We start from the raw sequence: 25,107 nt of genomic DNA on the forward strand, positions 1-25,107 counted from the left end.
TAAATGAGAGAAGTTTATTAGTAAATCTGAACAATCCAATGGAAAGAGCTGCAACAGATATGGACAAGAGTGCAAGTTCTAACAAAAGGATAAGAAAATAGAGTACAGAGAATCCTGAAGAGGCACATTCTATCGCAGGAAAAACAAAGTACGTAATTTTCATAAAATTTTAAAGAAGGTAGGATTGTTTAGATCGTCATGGTAACACAGAAACACGCGAAATTAACTAGCTGGAGCAGGCCTACATTATAGTGTATGAGTACAGTGCTAAAAATTATTGCACACTGCTTCCCAAGTTTGTAATAAAATAATATGCAACAATTTTTTGAGCACATAATTAATGTATTTTTACAGAAATCTGAAATCTTCTATAAAATGTCGTATTATACATTTTCGTTTTCGTGACACAGATAGGGTCTACCATTTATAACTCGTATGGTAAAACATTTGTAATTAAGATATTTCAATACAGTGAAACCTGTTCAATATGGAAGTCACATAGTCCTATTTTTTTTTTTCTGTTGTGGATAGTTATCTGTATTATTCAATTATAAAGACTATTACACTTTTACTACGTCACACTACTTTTGACCAATAAAACAGTACGAAAGGACGTCTTTCAACCAATCATGGCTGCTTATCGCACAATTTTATCGCGTCCCTAGCATTTGTTTATTTTTATCACTACGCTAGCATTTGTTTCTTTGTTAGCCAACATTTCAAACTGCACTGGTCTGGACGTCAAAAAACAGAAAATTACAAACCACTCCAGTCGATGCACAGCACTTTCAAATATGACTCGCATTGGCATTCAAGAACAAGAATTAATAAAGATATGAAGAGCACCATTCGGAAATTCTGAATAAGTTGAGGGATACAACATGTACATCAACGAATTCACTTCTTTTATGCACACATCCAATATAACATCAACTGAACCACCAACCATTAAAATATTCAAATTTGAAAATTGTACTTTCAATAATTGTTTCTTTTAAAATTATTCATGTTTATTTTTTATTTCATCATCGTTAATTAAAACGTTTCTTGTTTATTTAATCATCCCTAATTAAAACTTTTCTAACACTTGTTTATATTATTTAAGTTATGTTTGTTATAGCTTCTGCTATATGATGATATGGATAGTCACGTATCAGAGATTGTTTAATACCAAGATTTATTGAAAATAATCTGTCAAATGACGTTGATTACTGGGATCCGGATGATTGAAGTGGAATGCAAATGTTTTAATAAAAATGAAACTGAATCAACAAAGCCAGCCTTCTTGACTAGTTACCGTCCACAGAGTTCAATGAAGATTCCATAGTTGGCACAACTGATAACAAAAAAACATAATCATAAAACACTACTGCCATCTAGCGTAATGTTGAGATGGTACAATAATACATTTGAAGACAGTTGTATTTTCGTAAACCAATTAATATTTTATTGTATTGGAGTACTTTGTTACGTCTAATCTTCATATACTTTCTTCTAATTGTGTAATAGTCAATTAAATCCCACTCGAGTTTTGATTTTCTCTAGATAAATCAAAACCTCTAGTGAGATTACTGTTGATAAAATGAAATATTTTATCATTTGCGTAGTTGAAAAACAAAACGGTATTCTGGAATAAATTGAATAGTAAATACTGCATATAAACCATTGTACAGTAATGGTTAGCATATCTGACTGTGAAATGAGGGGGTCCAGATTCAAATCCTGGTTGAGACAACTGGGTTGAGGTTTTTTCTGGGGTTCTCCCACAACCCATGAAAAGCAAATGCTAGGTAACTTTTGGCACTGACCCTGAACTTATTTTGCTGGCATTATCACCTTCATTTCACTCAGATGCTAGACAACTATAGCAGTTGGTAAAGCATAGTAAAGTAACCTATTATATATATATTACACATAAACATTATTTTTTTTTACGGAATAATGATAACGAATTCATGAGCGTTGTGATATCAGACCATTCTAAAGACAACGACAAAAATTAATTGTTGTCTGTATAAATTGACCCACTCATGATACGTTTTTATCTTTTTAAAGTGTTGTAAATCTTAATTTTTTCACAACTGAATTTCAACATTATTTCTCGTACACTTCATTTCTTTTTATCCTTTAACTTGATAACTTTTACTTTATCACTTAATGGTAGTGCCACATTTTTACGCGACATTTTTATTATGAAATCACTACACTTGTGCTCTGCTCAGCCATAACAAAACACTTATGTGAAGTATGGAAAGTCTTTGCAAAGTTCGTCTGCCTAGCCAACAGGGTAGTAAAATTTATGACCGCCAGCCCTACATACCCTGGCAACACAGAAAATGCTGCAAAGAAGTCTTGTTTTTATTTTAGTGACCTACATATTTCGTACATTTCTTTAAATTACAGAATGTTTCATTATTATTCATATTATTATCGTTATTCACATTAGTCATATTATTCATGTTTCATATTATTGATTTATTTTTCCGTAATTTTGTACACATTTTATAGTATCCATCCACAAAGTATAAAATAAAATTTAAAAGCATATAGGGCTTGTGGGGCCTTGAGAGCATACTTCGAGGCATTGCTCATGGTAATTCTGCTGTTGACCAGATGTGACCAAGCATGACATAATGTGTACACACATTTTCGGAAATACACATCAGAGATAATAGTAATAGTGGTAATCGCTATTAGAGTCTCCAGACTGTCACTAGTATTACCCCTGGAATGGACTAGAATTTACAGGAGTGGGGCACTATGGCTCAGCACTGCGGCATTTTACGATCTATTTCACTAACCCTCAAGCTAGGTGCATTTCCAAACCCACACTGGCTGACTACACTAAGGTTCACTGCGTATCCAGGTTTCGAGCAGGCAACCCCCCCCTCGTCTCTATGCCAGCCTTCTCCAGTGTTGCCAACCGACGATTGGGGAATGCTATGGAATGATGACGAAATGAAGAAATGATGATAGAATGGTGTAGATACCAACTATAGGGTAAAACAGAAGAACCCCGATAAAAACTTCAACTGTGACCTTGTTTGCCACAAGTGTCACTATAGATTTTTCAATGAAAAATCTCAGACATAACCGGGACTCTAACCTGGGCCACCTGCATGACAGGCTGGAGGTTTGACCACTCAGCCACTGCAGGGCTATTATCCTTGAAATGGCACCAGGATAATGTTTTCAGCATATGTAATATGCTACTGTGCTGCATGCTGCAGCTACTGTGGTGGTCCGAGCAGCCCAAGCAGCGTGGCTATAAGCATTAGGGAGTTTTCAGCTCTGGAAGAGACACATATATAGTACTGAGCAATTCCACGTGTAACTGACTGACATTTACAGTACACTTTGACAGCAAAGTGTCTGCCTAAATTGTATAATGGGTTGAAATTAGACTGTGTCACCGCAGGATTTTGTAGAGGGAAGTGTACACTTAAGATACATATAAAAATAAACGTCTTTAATAGGAAAAGTATACTATTTATTTTCGTCCAAAGTGTGTGTAACAGACTGACATAAATGTCAACTCTCTCTTCGGGTGAACATGGTTCTCCACAGATTTCTCTGAATTGTCATTGCTGATGCAATTTTGGAAAATATAGTTCGGACAGGAAATTGTAATCTTCAGTTTAAGTTGAAAACGACGTCCAAACCACGATTAGTAATGGAGTTATGGCCGAAAAAGTGATGTGTAACAGACTGACCTCATTCTGTAACTGACTGACATCTCTGAATTTTAAAATGAAGTTGCACTTACAGAACCGTAAATAGTACAAAATAATATGAAACTTGACAAGTAGTAAATTAACATAACGATTAAGTTAAATGAATAATATGTTTTCCAGAATACAAAAATTAGTTTGCTTAACCATGCATCTTAAATGACAAATTAATGCACATACAAGTATTACATAGGCCTACTTAATAACATATATAGTTCTTTCTCTGTGATTAAATACTGTGTATACAAGCCATATGCATTGGTGTTTAATTTTAGGACTATAAGAGTGTCACAGCAACCTTGACAGAGCTTATCACTCTATATGGCATCAACTCCCCAGCGTGAGACAGTATGTTACGGTATTCAAGCGCATTCCTAATCATCTGGCACTGACCTCCTTATCGATTATGATAAGGTGACGCAGATCAGAGTTTATATTGCCCATGCCTATGGCTGTTATATATTACGTTCATAATAATAGATTAGAATGTTGAGTTCTACTTTTAGATTGAATTTGAACCATTGGAATTAAACACGTAGAAGCACTCCACGGCACTCGTTGACTCACTTATTTTGTCTAACAAGTATGTACTGCAGGAACACTGTCAATATGTCACTTGTTATCTGAACAAACTTTAGTTTCTTTTCACACACGGAACCTGTGGACCTTTCGCTCTGATTGTTCACAAGACAGTTGTACATATTCTACAACATAGGGATCTAAAACTTTCACGTAATGAACTCCATGAGATGCCGGAATAGGTGCAAGATGTTCAAATCGTTTTTCGAGATACTTTTTTCCTTCGTCTATTTCAATCTGTGCTACCTCCTTAACAATAATTTGGATGTTTTTATTGCTCACAAAGTTACAAAATTCTGTAGCGCTTTGTATCTTCTTCCCCGATTTCGCAGGTATCCATGCCATCCTTTTTACTTGGCCTCCAATCACATCCACGGCCCCTTTGCCATGACGTGACTGAAAGAAGTTCCATTCTATGTTAAATCCAAATATGCGAGCAAGCAATGTCACATTGCTCAATGTTTACTTCTGTTTAAAATGACTCGCTGCTTTATCTGAAAATATTTTTACCACCTCAATGTTCGGAAGAATCGCCAAAATTTCCGAAAACACTTTTCGTAAACAAACATTCACTGCATAGCCTATTTGTCATGTGCTACATAATCTGACACTAATGCAGAGGATTTCTTCTGAACTTCCCTGTCACTTTCCTGTTTAAACCAGGCAACAGCAGTAAATATTGAGACCTGCTTATTGCTCCAATGAGCTGCCTGAATCTCATTTTGCTTTTTTCAGGTATAATTACTGCACACTTATCACCAGTTCACGTATAACTTCACCAAGGCCTTCCAAGTAACTAAGCACACTGTGAGAATGAACAACATAACAGCTGAGAGCGCGACATGTCAGTCACTCACAATGCCGCTGCGGAAAACGAAATCACTTTAGAAGAAAATGTTCTAATACTTTTTTATTGATCATGTAGTAATAACGCAGAATACCAAAGGAAATTTTAATCTGTCAATTATTGTGCTGTGTAGAAGAGTTTTTCTATGTTTCTTGTGACGGACTGACCGTAACTTACAGTACAAATAATTATAATGATTTTAAGTTATTTAGGATCTTAGGATACTTCAACTAATTACATATTTACTTCAAGGAAAGACCAAAATATAGTATACAAAAAAGATGGCTCGAAATAAAACAAATTTAAGTGTCCAAATTGTGACACGAAGCATAAGTATCTATACGTGTTTTTTTAAGCGTTTGCAATATGACATGATCTGCAGCAAGTTATAGACTAAAAGAAAGAGTATTTTAAACATTATCTTACGAAATAGGCGATTTAAAGTATAAAGAAACATATTTTTTCAACAAAAATACTCCCACATCAATTTCAAGAAATTCACCTCAGTATGACATTTTCGTGGAATTGCTCTACTACATACACCAGTCATGGCAACTGATCATATTGCCAACTTTACAGTTCACATCCCTTAAAAACATTACTATGATTATAGAAAAATCTAAATCGGGATAAATCATGACATCTTGGCAAAAATCGGGACAAACTGGAGTCCTGAAAAGTCTTCAAAAAATCCTAGTCAGAGGTTATAAATTCGAGAGATAGGGAAGAAGAGAGGATAGAAAGGAAGAAGGGAGGAGAGAAAGTATTCTATTCTATTGCATGTTCTGTTACTCCCTTTGGGAGCATACGGCCGTTGTTAATGTACGCCACTGAGCATGATTTGATGCCTAAAACCTTTTGGAGAGACACTTTTGATTTTTCAATATTGCAAGAACAGAGCCAAGCAAAAAAAGAAAAAGAAAAAAAAAACATTAATTTCAGAAACACTTTTGAAAAATATCTGAGGACATGTGAAATAATAAACTAAGGTCTATGCACTGCATAAATACTATGGCTTCTATCGTTTCTGTTTCTTCAAATGGTATTCTTCTGAGTCTATCAATATGCTTTCTGGAATCTAAAAATACGTGACTTTAGACTTGTTTTCATCAGAAAGTACAGTCTCCTATATAGATAGTTCATTTTATGAGGAATGCTGAGCCTAGTGGCAGTGCAGCACACAGTCACTGTGTGACAATAGCGTCACTGGCCACATGCTGTGTGCCAATGCTGCTACTAGATTTCAAATGCAAAATATTGCGTACTTACAAATTACTTCAGATACTGCTGAATATACTACATCTCTTAAATTATATGACACATCCTGCAGTTCAGCTTGAGTAATTTTTGTCACTTCCTGTCATATATTGTCCTTCAGTTGTTCTAAAGTATGGGGATTATTTTTATACACTTTACGCTTTAAGTTTCCCCAAAGAAAAAAATCACAGTAATTGAGATGGGGGACACAAACCTCTGATTATTATCCGGTCTTCAAAAACTTCCTTTATGGTGTCCATTGAATGTCCAGCAATATGTAGGATAGCTTTGTCCTGTTGAAAATAACTGTATTGTTTTTCGTGTGTAAGCTGGTTGAAAAATGGAGGCAGTATTCTATTCACATACACGTCTGTATTCACAGTTGTGTTACAAAATATTGGTCCGATTATTTGTTTCACACTAACTGCACAACAAACCCTGTCCTGTGCAACAGGACTTGTTGTACAATATGCTGCTTTTCATCACTCCAATATCGCACATATCGAGAACTGACATGACCACTGAGATAAAACCATGCCTCATCAGTCATAAACATTAACTGTGAATCAAGATGTCCATTGTAAACATTTTCAGAAACCAAGTGCAGAACCGTTATCTAGGTGCAAAATCTGTTTGCTTGATTTCTTGCACAATCCTTACTTTATATGGTCGGAATTTAATTAGCTTGGTTGCTCTGTGAGCTGAACCACAGTATATGTTTGTTTCTTGAGCTAGGCGATAAAGAGATTTCTTTGGGCTTAATTCCAATCGCACTTTTATATCTTCAAGTTTTTATGCAGTTAAAACATGTTGTTTATGCTCCCTAGGCTTGTCACAAACTGAACCTGTTGTACGCCACTTTTTCAATAACTTCGAAATGCAAGACTGTAGGAATTGAGAAATTTGTGCTCAAATCTACGAATGCATTTGCTATAATTCTTTTTCTTTACGTAACACTACACTAGATAAATTCGTTCTTCAATAGTATACGTCATCTTCTCACAAAATACGTGTACACCACAGCAAACTTCAAATTCAACTGAATCAAGTTATGTTGGAACCCAGGACTTTGTACAGGACATGTCACGACCAAGGTCACTTGCGCAGCACACATATTTGCCACTATTTGACCCTTAATATGAACTATCTGTTTTTAATGTGGAGACTGTTCGAAAACAGGAATATTGTGTGTATTGATCTCATTCAATAAACTACCATGTATGCTTTGACAATAATTTCTGACTCAAAGGAATCTATCTACCTACATTAACGTGCCTCAGTTTTATAATAATATTTTTTCTTGTATTCCATGTCACTGGACACACTGGTCAAGCACCCAGCCTGCGACTTAAAGTCCAATATAACAATCAAAATAATGTATACAACAAACCAGCCTTTCCATCTCTCACATGACTAAATGATATGTATTTTAATAAACGTGAATTCAACAAATTATCATACTTTCCTTTAAGATGGAAATAGATCTGGGAGACAGTTTCTTCTCTGGTGCAACATTTATACTAAATTTACCTTCATTTAAGCATAGAAAAACCATAAAAATTTACAATATCTTAAAATGAATGACAGATTATAAATCATTAATGGTACAAAATTAAACTTACTGTATTTGTACCATCTACAAAGTCAGGCTGCCTTCCGAAACTGAAATCTTTCTTCCCAGAAAATACTTCGAAGATAAGTTTTCCATTAAATACTGCTATTTTTGGTTTATACTTCTGCAATTTCTCCAACAAAATTTGACTACCTGTAAAATTGAATAAATATGTAAGCATGAGACAAAAGTTTTTAACTATACGAGAGGGGAGAGAAATACTGATATTTCTAAAGTAAAATTAGCTGATTCCCATGAAAATATAAGATCTGATTCGGAAAATAAAATAACAGTTCTCTGATGAACCTTGTCTGAAAGGTACTTAAAAATGTCAATGTCTATAAAAATTCAAAGCTGTAGAATCTATTACAGTATTATATTTATAATAAAAATACCTCAACAAAGTAATTTAAATTTTACTTCATGCATAAAAATGACTTACTGGATAAATGTCACGAAACACACATATCTGAAGTTTTTACATATGTTTCAAATGTTTTCTATTTGAATCCCATATCCCCTCCCTCTCGAACATCCAACAATAGTACCCAACATTGCAGAATTTCAGCAATCTCATTTGAGTTTCATTTAATTGGGCTATCTCTTTATCAAAAAGCTTCCTTTGTTCGTCATATAGGACACTCAAAGTGGTAGGAAAAAAAAATAGTGTTAATGAAAGAAACGAATTTTAAAAGACGTGAGATATTTCACATTCTTTAAACCATTCAGTTGTCACAAAAAATTTATAGTAATTTTTTCTATGGTACTTTTAAGAGATCTTTCAACCAAAATTTTGAAAGACCGTAAACCTCATAGTTCAACATATACTACAGTACTTCACACTGAAACACTTCATCTTCAGAAGTTTTCTTATTTGAAATATGACGAAATTTCTTTCCTTTAACATCTTCCTAATAGCAGAAATCACTTCCACAGTTCTGAATATTCCTCATTAACCATAATTTCATGTGCAATTGGGACAGGAGAACTTTAGCGAGATCTTAATGAATATAAATTACATTGTTTTACATTTCTCTAACATCGCTGTCCCAAAAGCACAAAAAACCACGGAATTTGGTAAATTCTTACGCTTCCAAGAGAAAAAGTTCATCAAAAAATATCCCCACTAACATGTCCGCCACCGGCGTGGCTCAGCTGGTTAAGGTGCGGTTAAGGTGCTTGGCTGCCAGTCTGAAGTTGCGCTCGGACATGAGTTCGATCCCTGCTTGGACTGATTACCTGGTTGGGTTTTTTCCGAGGTTTTCCCCAACAGTAAGGTGAATGCCAGGTAATCTATGGCGAATCCTTGGCCTCATCTCGCCAAATACCATCTCGCTATCACCAATCTCATCGATGCTAAATAACCTTGTAGTTGATACAGCGTCGTTAAATAACCAACTTAAAAAAAAACAATGTCCAATCAAGAAGGACCCAAACACCAAATAGTTTAAAATTTAATGTCCCACACATAATAGGGTCAACATAATGAAAAGGACCACAACAAAAATGTCCCACATAACTGAAATGTCCACAGGTCAAATAGTCCCACATTTAATGTCCCACATAAAATTGGTCAAACTATTAAAAAGTCTTTCAACCAAATGTCCCACACACTTAATTACATTGCATGTAATAATGTTTTCAATAATAATCGTTTATCGTTGCCATAGCACTGAAATGTGAAATGTCAAATTCAAATGTAGAATGTCAGAATAGCTCAAATTATTTCTAGTCAAATAAATCAATGTTATTACACCACAATAATCTACACCATTACCACCAAGACAACAGAACAGAAGGTGAAAGAAAATATTGGGAGATGTTTTGATCGGAAGAACTGTAATGCGAGATGTATGACTAATTCAGATTTGGGAAATCTTAGTCATAAAAGATGGTACAGAAAACCATTTGCATCATCCAAAAGTCAGAGAGGTACGAGTGAGGTAGGTTCTGAGTAACATATGAAGGACAATAAGAGGTAACATGTATGACATTTAAAAACCTGACGTAATTGAATAATGACTTCTCCGAAAAGGACATTTTATGAAAGTGGTCCTTATGAAACGCAGGTCATTTTATTATGTTGGACCTTGTAGGCCAGGAACATATAACTGTGGGACCTATTGAACAATGGACATTTTTTTAACCTGGAAATTATCAAACATGAGTCCTTTTTTCATATTGACCCTTGTAGGAAGGGACCATATCTCTGATAATAATCAGTAATCACCCTTACTGTAATCCTAAACACAGCCCAAATAACTTGATATTAAAACATTCAGTACCAGTAAAATTTTTCGTAATGTATGACATTACAATTTCTTGACTATCTTAAGTTTCCTTTTCGCTCAAGTCATGAAATAATTAATATACAGTAATTGAAGTAAATATATCCCCACTTTGACATGAAATTTAATAAACGCTATTTTTGCAAGCCATTTAAAGTTACTTACTAGTGATGGATTTCTAATTAATTTACTACGACATTAATATTGTTTCAAAAGAATTTATCAATTTTCGTAACAAGCACTATTTACAAAAAGCATGTCAACCTAATAAACGTCGGGTTAAGTTTAATAAATACTACACAGATATATATTTATTAAATTTTATTTCCTCTGTAAGGAAACAATCATAATCTGTAGTCAGAAATCAAGTCACATAAAAACTGAAACCCAATGAAAAATTTAACATCATAGTAGTACTTTATTCATGAACTGGGTTGAAACAGATTTCTTGCGAAGTAAAAATCATGTGGTCATGTTTTTAATTAGTTTTACTGCAGTGAAATTAAAAAGAAATACCTTCTTTAATCTCTTTTCTTGTAAGGTCAGCACTACCTTTCGTGGCTCTTGCTACCATATTTGTGAAACCTATACCAACTTGTAGCAGTTTATAGTCGTCATCAGCAGTCATTGGCTCTGGAGTTAGACCTGACAGATATAGACACTTCCCTGCGAAAACAATCAAAATAGAAACAGGTTAAAAGAAATAAATGCTATGAACAGAATATTGCTGTTAAAAGAACAAAGAAATTACAACATAAATTTTAAACTATTAAAAATAGTACAATAATTTTCTAGGATGATGAAATGCTAATCAAAACATATGAAAACATTTTACAATAATACATGCTAGCATGCTTGAATCAACTCAATATCAGAACAAGCAATAATTCGCGTATTTCTACGTACCCTAGAAAAATCCTTGTCACAAAGTTCCCGTTACCACTGCTACAATTCTCATAGCTGTATGCATGAACAGAAATGTTTCATACAAAGTAATGTGTTCTTTTATATTTAATTCAGGGGGGTTAGTGGAATTAGTCACAGGTCTTTTCTATAACAGTCACAGTACACCTGCCACCTCCACCTGGTCAACCAGTTGCAAATTCGTCGCACCATATTTTGTAGTCACTTGAAGTTAACTTGTCAGAGTCATGTTCTTACAAATCAGAAGAACAACTGTAGTGTAATAAGTTACATGTTTCTTTTGATTTATAATAAATTTCCAGACATATTGTGCTCATTGATCATAGGCATTGAAGTATGTTTTCCTTCTTCCTTGTTCTCACAATTCTAAACTATTCTCCAAATTCTTGAGTCTAAATTTAAGTACTGTTTGTTCTTTTCTGAGGGGAGAAGCCAGATCCAAGTTTCTTAATTGTCTGAACTATTCCTGCCACCCCACACTACAGTTCCTCTAGCACATGAGATAGAGTTTGTGATGTTTCCCTATTAAAGCATTAATTCTTCCTTGCCAAGCTTCGCAGGTATTTATTGTGTTTGGAATATTTTCCAAAGTATGTGTAAAACAATTCCAGACATATGAAGAAAACATTTGTTCCTGTCTTCTGGTCTTTCACGGTTTTCTTTAGTATATCAAATGCAGTTTCACCATCTTCTGGAACAAACGCAAAATAAATGAGATAATGGAACTTTTCTCTCATTTCAATATTATTTTCTCTTCTCTTCTGTATTTCTCAAAGAGCTTCTCTGATTGCAATCATCGCCAGAAAGTCTGCCCAGGTGAAAAAGATATTCTGCTAATCTAGCATCAGGAAATGGTGCTCTGATCGCAGTCCATGGACAAAAATTTAGGTTTCAACTCCCGATTTAAGCTATCATTTACTTCTTCCTTCAAAATACTGAACAGTTTATCATAAAAACGTTTTGATTTTCTAGCCATAAACACCAGAATTACAGGATACCACTGTCCATGAATTTTAATGTGAATGGCATAAAGCTGTAAAACATTCTGAGGACCAATTTAAAGGTTCCACCCATTATCCACACCTCAGCTCTCAGAACAGATTTTAAGTGACGATCTTTACAGAATATTGCTATTTTCTCCTCAGTTTGTACATCGAAATGGACCAGCTATCTTTTGCCCTCTAGAGCTTTTGTCTATTTATTTATCAATATACTAGAGATCTTCAATACCACTAGGTTCTTAAGACAAATTTTCTCTTCATACAAAGCGAAGTGTTATTTTTATTGTTTGTGCATTAAGGAGTAAGATATTACATTCGCTAGGGCACACTTTGCATGATTCGCTTCATGATAGAGGATGTTGGCTTCCTTGAAGTTCAAGCAGCATTTTTCTTGTTTTGTATGCATTCTCTAGTCTGGATTCTGCCTCTGTCTACAGCATGGTCTAAATGATCAGAGGGTTTCTTTATGATTTCTTGCCACTGATGGGATATTGTTATTCCTGGCAGAATTCGCAATGCCAGACAATTCCGTTTTTCTTTTTGGTACGTATGTGTTTGGTGTTTATTAAACATAAAATCTTGGTGAATGAATTTTCTCTGTGCTGCGTTTTGTTTCTGTAAATCTAATTCTAGATCACCGTGTAAAATGTTCGAAGAGAAAAAATTGAACTGTCAAACTAGAAATTCTGAAGAAATAAAGTGTTGAAAATATGAAAAACAATGTCTTAATTAACGAACGTTATCAAAACAATATACAGTATTAATAAATGACGTAATCACTACCTATCAATTGCGCAAAAATTAGGGTAATTAGTTACAATTATCATGTCCAATATAAAACAGTAGTGTCACGAATTGCAGAATGACGAATAAACGGTATAGTATGTGATATTGCAGAATGACAAATACTTAACACTAGAAGGACCAACCAGTCACTTTGACCCATTTTTATATTTGATTTATTTTTATCTCCTCTGTGTATTGGTTCATCAGATTCGTTTTTCGAGACTTTTATTGAATTTACTCTCTTTATATTCCCTGAAAATTTCAAGTCCCAAACATTATTATTTATGGGCGTAAAAATTTCAGCTACCTAGGAGGACCAGTACTGGTCATTTTGACTGGTCTGCATTCTCTTATTTTCATGCACCAGCAAACTACAAATATTGCTGTTTTATGACCGTCTTGTGCCGTCTAACAATGAACTCAATGTATTGTCGCCATGTGGCAAGTTTATTGAAAGTATGTGGTAAGTCTTTTATATAACAAAAAATCTGTGTTGTTTGGGTAAAGGGAGATAATGAGTTTGGAGATAAATGAAAATTAAACTTCGAACTCTTATTGCAAATAATTTTCTACACAAATAAAACACATCAACTGCTAGTATTCCTTTGATTTCTGCACACTCACTTGCATCATTTAACTTATGTGTTCATCTGGGATCTGGGGAACAAAATTCCATCTGCACAAAAAAAGGCACCTCCGTTTACCCGAACACCACAAAAATATTTTCTTTACATACACTGGGTTGATACTCAAACCATATGAACGACAATAGGAAGTTTATAACCACTTTCTTGTGATATTACAATACGTCAATATTTTTTGGATAACAGCGGCAATTCTTTTGACAACTGTGTGAAGTATTTCATTAGTCTATCTCAAGATTCCTATTCGCCACTTACTGTAGTTCCTTGGCAAACATAGCATGAAAGGGTTTGAGCAATGAAGAACTTCTGGCATGAAAGATTATGAGCAATGAAAAATTCTGCATTATTTAGAAACATTGTCAGTAATATATTCGGAGAGAGAATACCGAGATAGTGTTTGTGACGAAGATGAGAATGAGACTGGTGATCCTAATTATATCTCGCAAGATTTTATATCTCAGCAGTCCAGGAAACCAGGGAGGAAGACCTGTCAGATTGGAGGGTGTCATAGCAGAAATAGCACACCACATGTCTGCGCAAAGTGTAACAAATTTTTGTGTGGCCAGTGTTCTGAAAGAATCATGTATGTGTGTGCAAGATGTGATTATAATAACTAATAGACGATAGATATGTCCAGAAAACACAAAATATATATTTCCAAAATATTTAACGTAAAATTGAGTGAACATGAATAATTCATTACACATGATGTTAATTACAACTGAGAAATGGTAGAACTAATATGTTAGTAGTTATACACAGTTAACAAAAAAAATTTCTTCATCCAAACATAACATAATTTTTTCTTAGAAGAATGTATGCCGGTCTAAAATTATGTTCTGAAATTAACTCTCAACTCTTTAATCACAGTCACTAAACCTGTAGTAAGATATTTCAAATAAAAGTTTCTAATAAGAGAAAAATTGACGATAAATCGTGCAGGTCAAAACGATCATACTGGTCATACTACGTACTTTGAAAGTCTCGGTCCTTATAGTGTTAAAATGATTTTGATTGTGGAAACGTAATATACGACAAATTGCATAACGACGACAGTGTAGGAGTTGACAAATTGTGTGAAAAATATATAATGTGTGACGAATTCCCCATGTGACCTGTAATTTGTGATGAATCCGCTAGATCCCAATTCAGGTTATTAGTTAATACTATTAACCAGTAATTGATCCTAGCAGGTGGGCAGAAGTCTACTCAACATTTTGAACTTTTATATTCTTTGGTTAAGAATGACGATTCCCTAGAAAGGAGCAAACGAAAATGGAAACCATGTTCAAATGAATTTTTATAGTTCTCTTCTTTCACACAATGAGCAGTGTGAAAACAACGTAAAAATAATTTCTCAATATCATTGTAAAATAAATAACTGTATTTACACTTTTACATAAATTTGGTTAATTTTAAATAACGTAATATAACAATTTTTCAGTTACTTTAAAATATATATTTGTACTTCTTTCAAACGGAATGAGGAAATCTCATTAATATCTGAAAATAAATCTCTCCAACACTCTGTAATTATACATTGTGATATAAGGGCACTGCCACACAGTTATTTAATGTAATTACACAATAATTACTTTTTCATAGTAAAACACGATATACATTAACAAATTCATGATATTCCTTCATTTATCATTATACTTATTAAAAGTTCTGAGGATAGAAAAATCAATTAAACTTAAGGTTTAAAAATATTGCTCTGTAACTTCTGATTACATTTACAATTTTAAAACATGGACATTATACTTTCTCTTAAGCTGGGTCTTAATGAGAGAGAAAAATGTCTGACACTAGATCGCAGACACCTAGTTTTCGTGTTAAGATGGCCAGTAGAGCAAGTTGCTGATATAGTGACACTGCTCTACTGGCCGTCTTAACATGGAAACTAGTTGTCTGAGATCTAGTGTCAGACATTTTACTCTCCTGTTAGGACCTAGCTTTACAGAATAAATACCGGTAACTGAAAGTGCAAGAGTAGTTAAGGTATTTAAGTTTGCCAAAAATATGCAACAGTCCATAACCATCAAGCTTCAATAATACACCAGCAAAAAATACTGAATCATAAACCTGTGCTTCTACATGAGCTGGAACCAACCAAATTAGTTTTCCATAACTGCCATTGCTATTAATGACAAAAAAGTATTCAGTTTTGCTTGTTCACTATTAAACAACATAACATTCACACATACAAAGTAAAATACAAGTGAAATGAAAAATTTTTATGGGTAAGGTATGATATGGAATGCAGGTGGAGGGTGGGAGAAAAATCCATGCTTGCTTAGGGAATTGGTATGGGTCCACTGTGCTACCTCCAAATTTTGACATGGTCGAGAAGTGATCGGTAAATTTTACCTGGAATCTTCTCATTAAGAGACAGTGTTCTTTTACATGTTATAATTCTATAACATCTCTGCTTTACTTTCCTTCTGAAGGAAGCCACACTATAGATTTTTATCACTCTTACAATTAGTGCTGCCGATCGATCAAAATATTTAATCAATCAACTATTTGAATTTAATCGATTAAACGAGTTTCATTCGAGTTGAAACAATGTTTTAATATACTGCAATACACAATTATTGTTAACTTTAACTTGTGTTCGGTGATAAGCATAAGTATTAAATGTTGTATATCTGTATATATTGTATCATTATATTACAAAACAACTATTTTAATTACTTACTAACATATTTATTATGAGGCTTATAATTTATTGTGTCAATTTCTCCGGGAATTTTTGAGACAAACATAAATAACAAAAAGTATGAAGACTTACCTAGTTAATACTGCTTCATCCATGATTTTAAACATGTGAGTGCATTCATATGCTCTGAATTAAGTGCCACTTTATGTTTAGTAACAATGTTTCCTGCTTCACTAAACACGAAAAAACTTTTTTTCTGTCAAGGACTTCTACACGATCCTTCAATTTAAATCCAAACGTTTCATCGAGTTTACCTCTCAAATTCCCATATGACATATAGAGTTTACACTTTTCACAGACCACAGGAAACGGATTTATTTTTATTTATCAAACTAAACAGACAACCGTCATATACAAACCTAGTACAGAAATTGCAAGCACCTGCAAAAGTACAGCAGTCGAAACAGAAGACTGGCCCCTATTGTAATCTGAATTACCAGATTTTAGAGAAAGAAGAAGATAGTTATGCTCTCACTTGCACACAGTGTAGACATGGCTATTTTATAAGGAATGAGGGAGACGAATCCCAGAAAAGTATGTATTTCATATGCTAGGAAGATGAGCTGACAACAAGTGGAAGTTTTCTTGGAAAACCATAAAACTTAATAAGGTTTCGCATTATGTTCCAACTTTCAATAGAGATAGACTAGGTCAATGTCCTCATATCTCCATCTCTTTCTGAAGTGTTTGTGCAAAGATTTTCCCTACACTACCTGGTTTACAGTTAGAAAATAACAGTACTTTTTTTATAATACGAAATATTTATTTTCAGTCAATGACTTTACTTTCTATATATGTGAGATGTGAGTCCTTACATTACATGATTTTAATATTGTATGAACGTTTTCATCGGTTTCATACCAACATCATCAGATACAACATTTTATACAGCAATATCATCTCTAAAAGTACATATGTCTCTACAACCAAAACACAATATATATTAATGAGCATACAACAGGCATGTCAGAAATCAGACTCTGAATGTGCAGTTTTGTGAGCGGATTGCCAGTCTGTGTGGACTGCATCATTCAAGACTTGCTCTTACCAGTTCTTAGCTAGAGGGGTGTACAATAATCTATTCTGCGCTTCTAGGGTTGGATTAAATAGGCATTTGGACATTATAAACACACTTAACAGAAGGAAAAAAACACGGTTATTATCAGTGTCTATATTTGACAATTGCAATACAAAAAACTTTAGGCTTACTCAGTTATACTTGACAAAGTATGGTTTGTAAAGCATCATTTATTAAAATGATTTTTATATAGTATTTGAAGAAAAAGAATATTGCAGTAATTTCGAAACAACAAAAAACGAACACAGTATTTCATTTTACGTAGTAGGTACTAATTATTTTAAATAACAGACCCTATTCTTTCATTGTTCGTCAAACATTATTATTTATTGGGCCCATTGGTACACAAATGTTAAATAAAATATACTCCCAATTAATTACATGCAGTAGGACATTGTGAAGTTTTTACACTGAAATAATTTCCTTGCTATATGACAATATAAATTAACATTAATATTAATAAATGATATAAATTAAGCTTAGAATTTAAATTCACATATAGTTAATTTAGAAAATGTTGAGAGCAAGTATCGACAAGTTGGAAGCGTTACTGAAAGAAATTAAAAGTGTAGTTCACAAGCTGTGAAGCGATGATATTCTATTTATGTCAGGTTTAAGGATTTATTAATGTAAATATATTAGCATAATATAGTGACGTGAGACAAAAAATTTGCCATTATATATTTTTCCAGAAAATTTTTCCGCCTTGCAAATAGTTGCTTTCTTTGCTCCTTACAATCTCAAGAGCCTTAATGTATTCCTCACAATATTCTCATCACTTACCAGCTTATGAAATGAAAGTCGTAAGTCATCTAATCTTTGATGGCTGTGTTAGTACAGACTCTAAAAGAATGCCAATGTCAAGTTCGTTTTGCCGTGAGAGTATTGATTAACTTTACTAATCTGATCTAAACTGCCACAACACTATTACCTCAACATGGGCTGATCAAAACCTTTCATTTTAAAATAATTATTGTTGGCTGGATTCATAATTTCCCTTCTTCGTTATCTGTGAACTCCTCACTTTATTTATCATAACTCATTCACAGACAGCCAAATCAGTACACATACTGAAACTGAGTTACTGAAACAAAAGCTGATATGCTGTTGGAGGTCTGTATAGCCCTGTTGCGTTCCCCTCCAAGGCGATTCACTCCCTCCAGGTAGGGGAATAGAAAGTGCACATCGCACAGAGACTATGCACAATGTGCGCGACTGCACAATGTGCATGCCTGGCATACAACATGATAAAAACAACATAATTTAGGACATCAATATATCTCTTTTCTTGTGTGACTACACCCTACTGTCAATTGATTAAAAAGCACACATGTGATTACAATACATGTACATATATAAAATTGCAGGTCTTCACTTATAAAATAATAAAATAAAAACTATATACTATATTATGTGAAGAGAGGCATTACAGTATTTGATCTATACTAGCTGATTTGTTTGTGCCCATGTTCTTGTTTTCACTACTACATGCCTTTTCACCGTCCAAAGATGTATATATGTCATAATGTATAAATTAAGGTATGCCTTGAGACCTAATTATTCAAAGTTGTTGTGGATGTCATTTGTAACAGATGATATGTTTCAATATTAGGTTGTCTTTTGATGTTGATTGGCAGCATATGCTTGATACTCTTCAATCTAAGATAGAAGTAATAAAGTTAGGTAATTAAATTAAATAAACTAGAATCAAAATTCATTGTCAAATACGTGTTTGTTAAAGATGAAAATCATGACATTGTGACTAAATCCCATTAAGAAGATATGACATTGAATTGGATCAATTTAAGTGTATTATATACAGGGTGATTCAAAAGTCGCGCGACATAGGACATCTCCGTTATTAGAGTAAGTACAAAAAATAGTTTAAAATAAATGTTTTAGATATTGGTACGTGTAGTTCATGTGCAAAATTTTAAGAAAATCGTAAGAGCCATTTTTGAGAAAATTGCAACAAACATGTTCGCGTTTCAAGAAAAGTACCAGTTTGGTTACGGAAAACACATCCAAAACTGAGGTGTCACATCTCTGGAGGGTACGAAACTTAAATTAGTAATGTGATTTAGGTCGCGCGCCGTAATTAATAAATTGTGTTTTTTGTGTAGACAAGTGAGTAAGTTGAGAATCACAATGGCAAACTGAAACATTTTAGCACTTGAACTTTCACGACCTGTGTAACTGTTCCACAGGCACACTAATGGAGTAGGCCTAAGTGTTCAAATCGGTGTCCATTTTGTTGACGGCACATCCATACATGGTTGAGGTAACTGCTCCGCACATTAAGTAACACTGCAGGTGTTATTTGTGCACATTCTCTCCTGATATTTCCTGCAGTTCATCCAGTTTTTGGGGCTTGTTGCTGTAAACTACACACTTGAGATGTCCCCAGATAAAAAAGTCAAGTGGCGTTAAATCGGGCGACTTAGGCGGCCATTCCACTGGATCCCTGCAACCGATTCAACGCCCAGGGATAACTTCATTCAGCAATTCGCGAACTGTCAATCTGAAATGCGGTGGTGTTCCATCCTGCCGAAATAAAAACCCACGTCTTCTTTCTAGGGGCAGATCATCCAAGTAGGGCAGCCTCGAGATGCTATCTATACAGTGGAGCAGTAAGCTTGTTGTTCAGAACCATGGGACCGATGAAACATCCCCGTGTATGTCACACCACACATTTAATCTTGAGTCAAACTGATTATGAGCCTCTACAGCTATGTGGGGGTTCTCGGCTGTCCCGTACACAGCGTTATGTCGATTCACTGTTCCGTTCAAATGGAAACAGGCCTCATCGCTCCAACAAATATCAGCTTCAAGGTTTGGCTGGTGCGTTCGTCGTTCAAGAAATGACTCACAGAATTGCACCTGCATATCTGTGTCATACCTATGCAGTTCCTGCACAAAGTGCATACAATAGGAATGGAAATGATTGACGGATAGTAACCTGGACACAGACGCTTGACTGGTGCCACATTCTTGCACCTCTTCCCTGGTTGACCGTGATGGACTGACTACCAGCTTAGCTAGTACACTAGCTGCGTTTGCATCCCCTGTTGCTGTACGAGGCCACCCTGAACATTTTTTTGTCTTGGATACTGCCTGCTGTCTTGAATTGTTCCATTAAATGACCAATGCTTCCATGATGTGGGGTAAGTTGATCTGGATGCCGTCTGTGATATTCTTCTGCTGCTTCCCGTAGACTCAGGCCTCCCGCATGGATGAGAACCATTTCCACCCTCTCATGAATTGTGTACATGATCTGTTACTACCCGGTTCACTGGTGAAACTAGCACTTACTCATCTGTCTACATAAAAAACACAATTTATTAATTACGGCGCGCGACCTAAACCACATTTCTAATTTAAGTTTCGTACGCTCCAGAGATGTGACATCTCAGTTTTGGATGCATTTTTCCTAACCAAACTGGTACTTTACTTGAAACGCGAGGATGTTTGTTGCAATTTTCTCAAAAATGGCTCTTACGATTTTCTTAAAATTTTGCACATGAACTACACGTACCAATATCTAAAACATTTATTTGAAACTATTTTTTGTACTTACACTAATAACGGAGATGTCCTATGTCGCGCGGCTTTTGAATCACCCTGTATATATTATTATTATTATTATTATTATTATTATTATTATTATTATTAAGTTAACGACTTAACTTTAAATGAAGAGTTATTAAAGATTTTATAGAATTAATTAAATTTTATATGATGTGTTGCGTAGATGGAAACTTACATGGTTAATTTACGGATGATGTCCAAATACTGTAGTTGTTGTGGAATGTTATAGTAAGGTGAATGTCAGCATTCAGATTTAGCTGGAATAAGATGAAATGTGAAATAATTAATATTAATACATTGATAAGACAAATAAATGTATCAGGGGTTTTGTATCTATGTGATTTAAGTTAAGATGAATAATAAATGACAAGAACAATTCCGTACTGTTCGATTGGGTAATTAACTAAGTTACAATGGTGGATAAATTACGTGTATTATTGAATGAATAACAAAAAGTGTTTATAATTGTAGTGAATACGTAAAATCAAGCTTTTGAACTATGTTATCTGAGGAAAAGTCAGTTTGAGAAAGCAAATATGTGAAACTTACTTGCATACGAGAGTGTGTATTCGTTCGAGGTTGGTTGTGCAGAGGCTATGTGAAGACTGTGTGAAGACTGCGCACAGCGTGGTTTATGGAGGTTGTGGATTGTGCGCGTATGAATACATTATGTTACAAATACATCCACAACAACTTTGAATAATTAGGTCTCAAGGCATAACCTTAATTTATACATTATGACGTATATACATCTTTGGACGGTGAAAAGGCATGTAGTAGTGAAAACAAGAACATGGGCACAAACAAATCAGCTAGTATAGATCAAAGACTGTAATGCATCTCTTCACATAATATAGTATATAGTTTTTATTTTATTATTTTATCAATGTTAAATGTTATGTTTTATTTAATGATGCTCGCAACTGCAGAGGTTATATCAGTGTCGCCGGATGTGCCAAAATTTTGACCCGCAGGAGTTCTTTTACATGCCAGTAAATCTATTGACATGAGCCTGTCGCATTTAAGCACACTTAAATGCCATCGACCTGGCCTGGGATCGAACCCGCAACCTTGGGCATAGAAGGCCAGTGCTATACCAACTCGCCAACCAGGTCGACTTTTATCAGTGAAGACCTGCAATTTTATATATGTACATGTATTGTAATCACACGTGTGCTTTTTAATCAATTGACAGTAGGGTGTATCATGTTGTATGCTCATTACTATATATTGTATTTTGGTTGTAGAGACATATGTACTTTTAGAGATGATATTGCTGTATAAAATGTTGTATCTGATGATGTTGGTATGAAACCGATGAAAACGTTCATACAATATTAAAATAATGTAATGTAAGGACTCGCACCTCACATATATAGAAAGTAAAGTCATTGACTGAAAATAAATATTTCGTATTATATATCATAGACTTTTCTGAAAATTAATCAAAATGAATTGCAAAATAGTACTTTTTTGCTTTTAAGTAAGGAATTTCCAAGAGAGAAATATTGTCGGAATATTTAGTGTGAGTGTGAGTTTGTATTAACAAAATAATTAATATCAACTACAACCAATTAATTTTAATTGACTCGATTATTCAATTAAATATTTTTGATCGATTAATCTTACAACAGAAATTGATCGATTAATCGATTAAATTCCACAACACTACTTAAAATCTATCGTTCTTGGCTGGGTTTGAACTCGCGAATCTCTTATTTAATGACAATCATGGTCACCATTAGACCAGGAAGATGACTTTTTTTGGAGACTAACCATAAAAATAAGAATGTTCTATATGAAGAACATGAAGACACATAGGTGAAGTATATGTAAAACATCTATGCTTTATTAACTTCCAGAGTAAAAGGAGGTGAGTAGTAAGGATACAAGTTTACCTACTTTATTCTCAGAAAAAGAACCACTGGTACCTCTCTCAGTATAGTCTGAGTGAAAACCAGAGATGTCAAGAAAATTACTGGGTATCTTTTACGTAATTTTGTGATGAGACCTACGTCCTACCTATTCATAGTTGGTTACTCTAGTAAGTGGTAAAACTCAGTTTGTGGGACAGTAAGTACGTGAACAATTCAATATATAAATTATGCGGGTTTGTTCAATTGTGATAACACTATAAGGAATAATGAATTGTACAATAAAAGGCAATCCCATAATTTTTATATAGCTATTGCTTACCATTAATCCATCACGAACTTGTCTATCTGCACGTAACTTCTTGAACAAATGCTTTCTTAAACAAGCATGTTCATATGAAATAATGAATTGATGGCATGTTGGAAATGTTCTCTAATGAAGCCATGCAGGCAGTAGAGCTTTGCATTTCATTAACCCTTAAATTCACAAAGTATCCTATAGGATAAAACAGGTTAATATATGCTATAATTTTAATAGAACAACAGAAAAAATTGGTAGGTAAATTAAATAACCAAAATTACACAATACTGTAATATTGTACAACATATAAAATATGGACATTGCGATAGTTGTTTTCTTTACAGCCCGACACAGTTTAATAAACTAGTGTGAGAAATGAAGTTTTGCCAATTTAAGGGTTAAGAACGATCAACTGAGAGTTATAATATGTACGATCATTCGCTCACTCTGCAGGCTGGCTGCCACAGGTCTTAACTCCACTGATAGTAAAACACCTAACCGAAGCATCATGGATGACCAGTCGTCCCAGTGATATGAAGGGTAACATAGACTAAAAACTGTCTTCAATCGATGCATTTACAGTAGGGCATTGCAAAAAAATTTTTTCTTAAATTTCCTAAGTGCACCCCCACCATGTTATTACAATTATTGAAACATACTTGTGTACAAATTTTCAGGTGTTTAGGTCATATTTTGACACCCGCCCACCTCAATAATAACTTTTGCTATAAAGTAAAAACTGAGTGCCTTTCTTCTTTACAAGTTGTAACTAACAATGAATCAAAATATGGAAAAGCAGTCACCTGAAGGAATGATTTGTCCCCTTTTGTCCACACCAAACCGCCCAGTACTTAGAAAAGATGATGGAAAAGGTCCAAAAAAACGTGGCTCATAGGGAATTTACTACAAAATTTGACACCAAAAGAAGAATCTCAACTGCCTTCCAATGTGGATGTGCTTCGTTTCTTTGTTTTTCTTAATCGTGGACCAATGTAGAAAGATAAGAGAAATGATGTTATTAAATTGGTATATGTTATTTTGAAGATATAAGAATTTTGGGAACTGTCTTGTATTCCTACGATGCCTATGAGAGCTGGACATTCGAAACAAAAACTCAGTAAAAGAGAAAATATAAAAAGACTGACTTGGTCTTAGAAATGAATGGAGCTCTCTGATAACGTGAGATCCCTCGTTTTTGACACTACAGATTCAAACTCAGGATGGAAAATCAGAGTATGTGTACAGCTCGAAAAATTACTGTACAAAAATTGTTTATGTTTGCTTGTTGACATAACGTTTTTGAGACAATCTTGTGTTCAGTTCACAAGATATTGTTTGGTGAAACATCAGGTCCTGAAAATGACAATTTCATTCAATTCAGGGACTCTATTTGGAAACTATCAACACAGAAGAAGATTTTAAGACCATACAAATCAAGGACAGGTCACAAACTCATAATGAAAAATACAATTCAATCACTGAAGAGAATACTTTCTGCTGATTATCGGGAGTGTGCTGAGCTGATGTTAATTCTGGGAGAAACACCTGAATGAGGAATACACTGGCTAAAACCTGGAGCAGCTCACAATGCTCAATGGATGCCGTCCATTTTGTATCCAGCAAAGATGTTTGCTTTCAGTGCTCAAGCAGGATATAACAAGAGCATGATCAATAAATTAGAAGCACTATACAAATTCAATGCACTAGGCCTATTCTATGTTGAAAAATGGCTCTCTTCATCCAATGGTTCCGATGCAGTCTACAATGATCTGAAGCTGTGGCATGACTTCATCAAAACTGCAAGCACGATCCTCAAGTTGCTAATGCAACCATACAAGCCATGGAAAGACACTTGTGATATTTAACCAAAGAGTG

The 25,107-nt window shown here is 34.4% G+C and overlaps 1 protein-coding gene across 3 annotated transcripts in view; it reads right to left on the reverse strand.

Annotated features, from left to right (window-relative positions):
• Positions 1–25,107, reverse strand: part of Tdg (Thymine DNA glycosylase) — a 242,197-nt gene that overhangs the window by 32,837 nt on the left and 184,253 nt on the right. For all 3 annotated transcript variants that reach the window (XM_069837946.1, XM_069837947.1, XM_069837948.1), the window contains 2 exons: positions 10,831–10,980; positions 8,037–8,179 (listed from right to left, as the gene is read on the reverse strand). In XM_069837946.1, coding sequence (XP_069694047.1) covers positions 8,037–8,179; positions 10,831–10,980 — 293 coding nt within the window. The remainder of the gene's footprint in view (positions 1–8,036; positions 8,180–10,830; positions 10,981–25,107) is intronic.

Source organism: Periplaneta americana, chromosome 10 (assembly GCF_040183065.1).
Source record: "Periplaneta americana isolate PAMFEO1 chromosome 10, P.americana_PAMFEO1_priV1, whole genome shotgun sequence".
NCBI classification, from domain to species: domain Eukaryota; kingdom Metazoa; phylum Arthropoda; class Insecta; order Blattodea; family Blattidae; genus Periplaneta; species Periplaneta americana.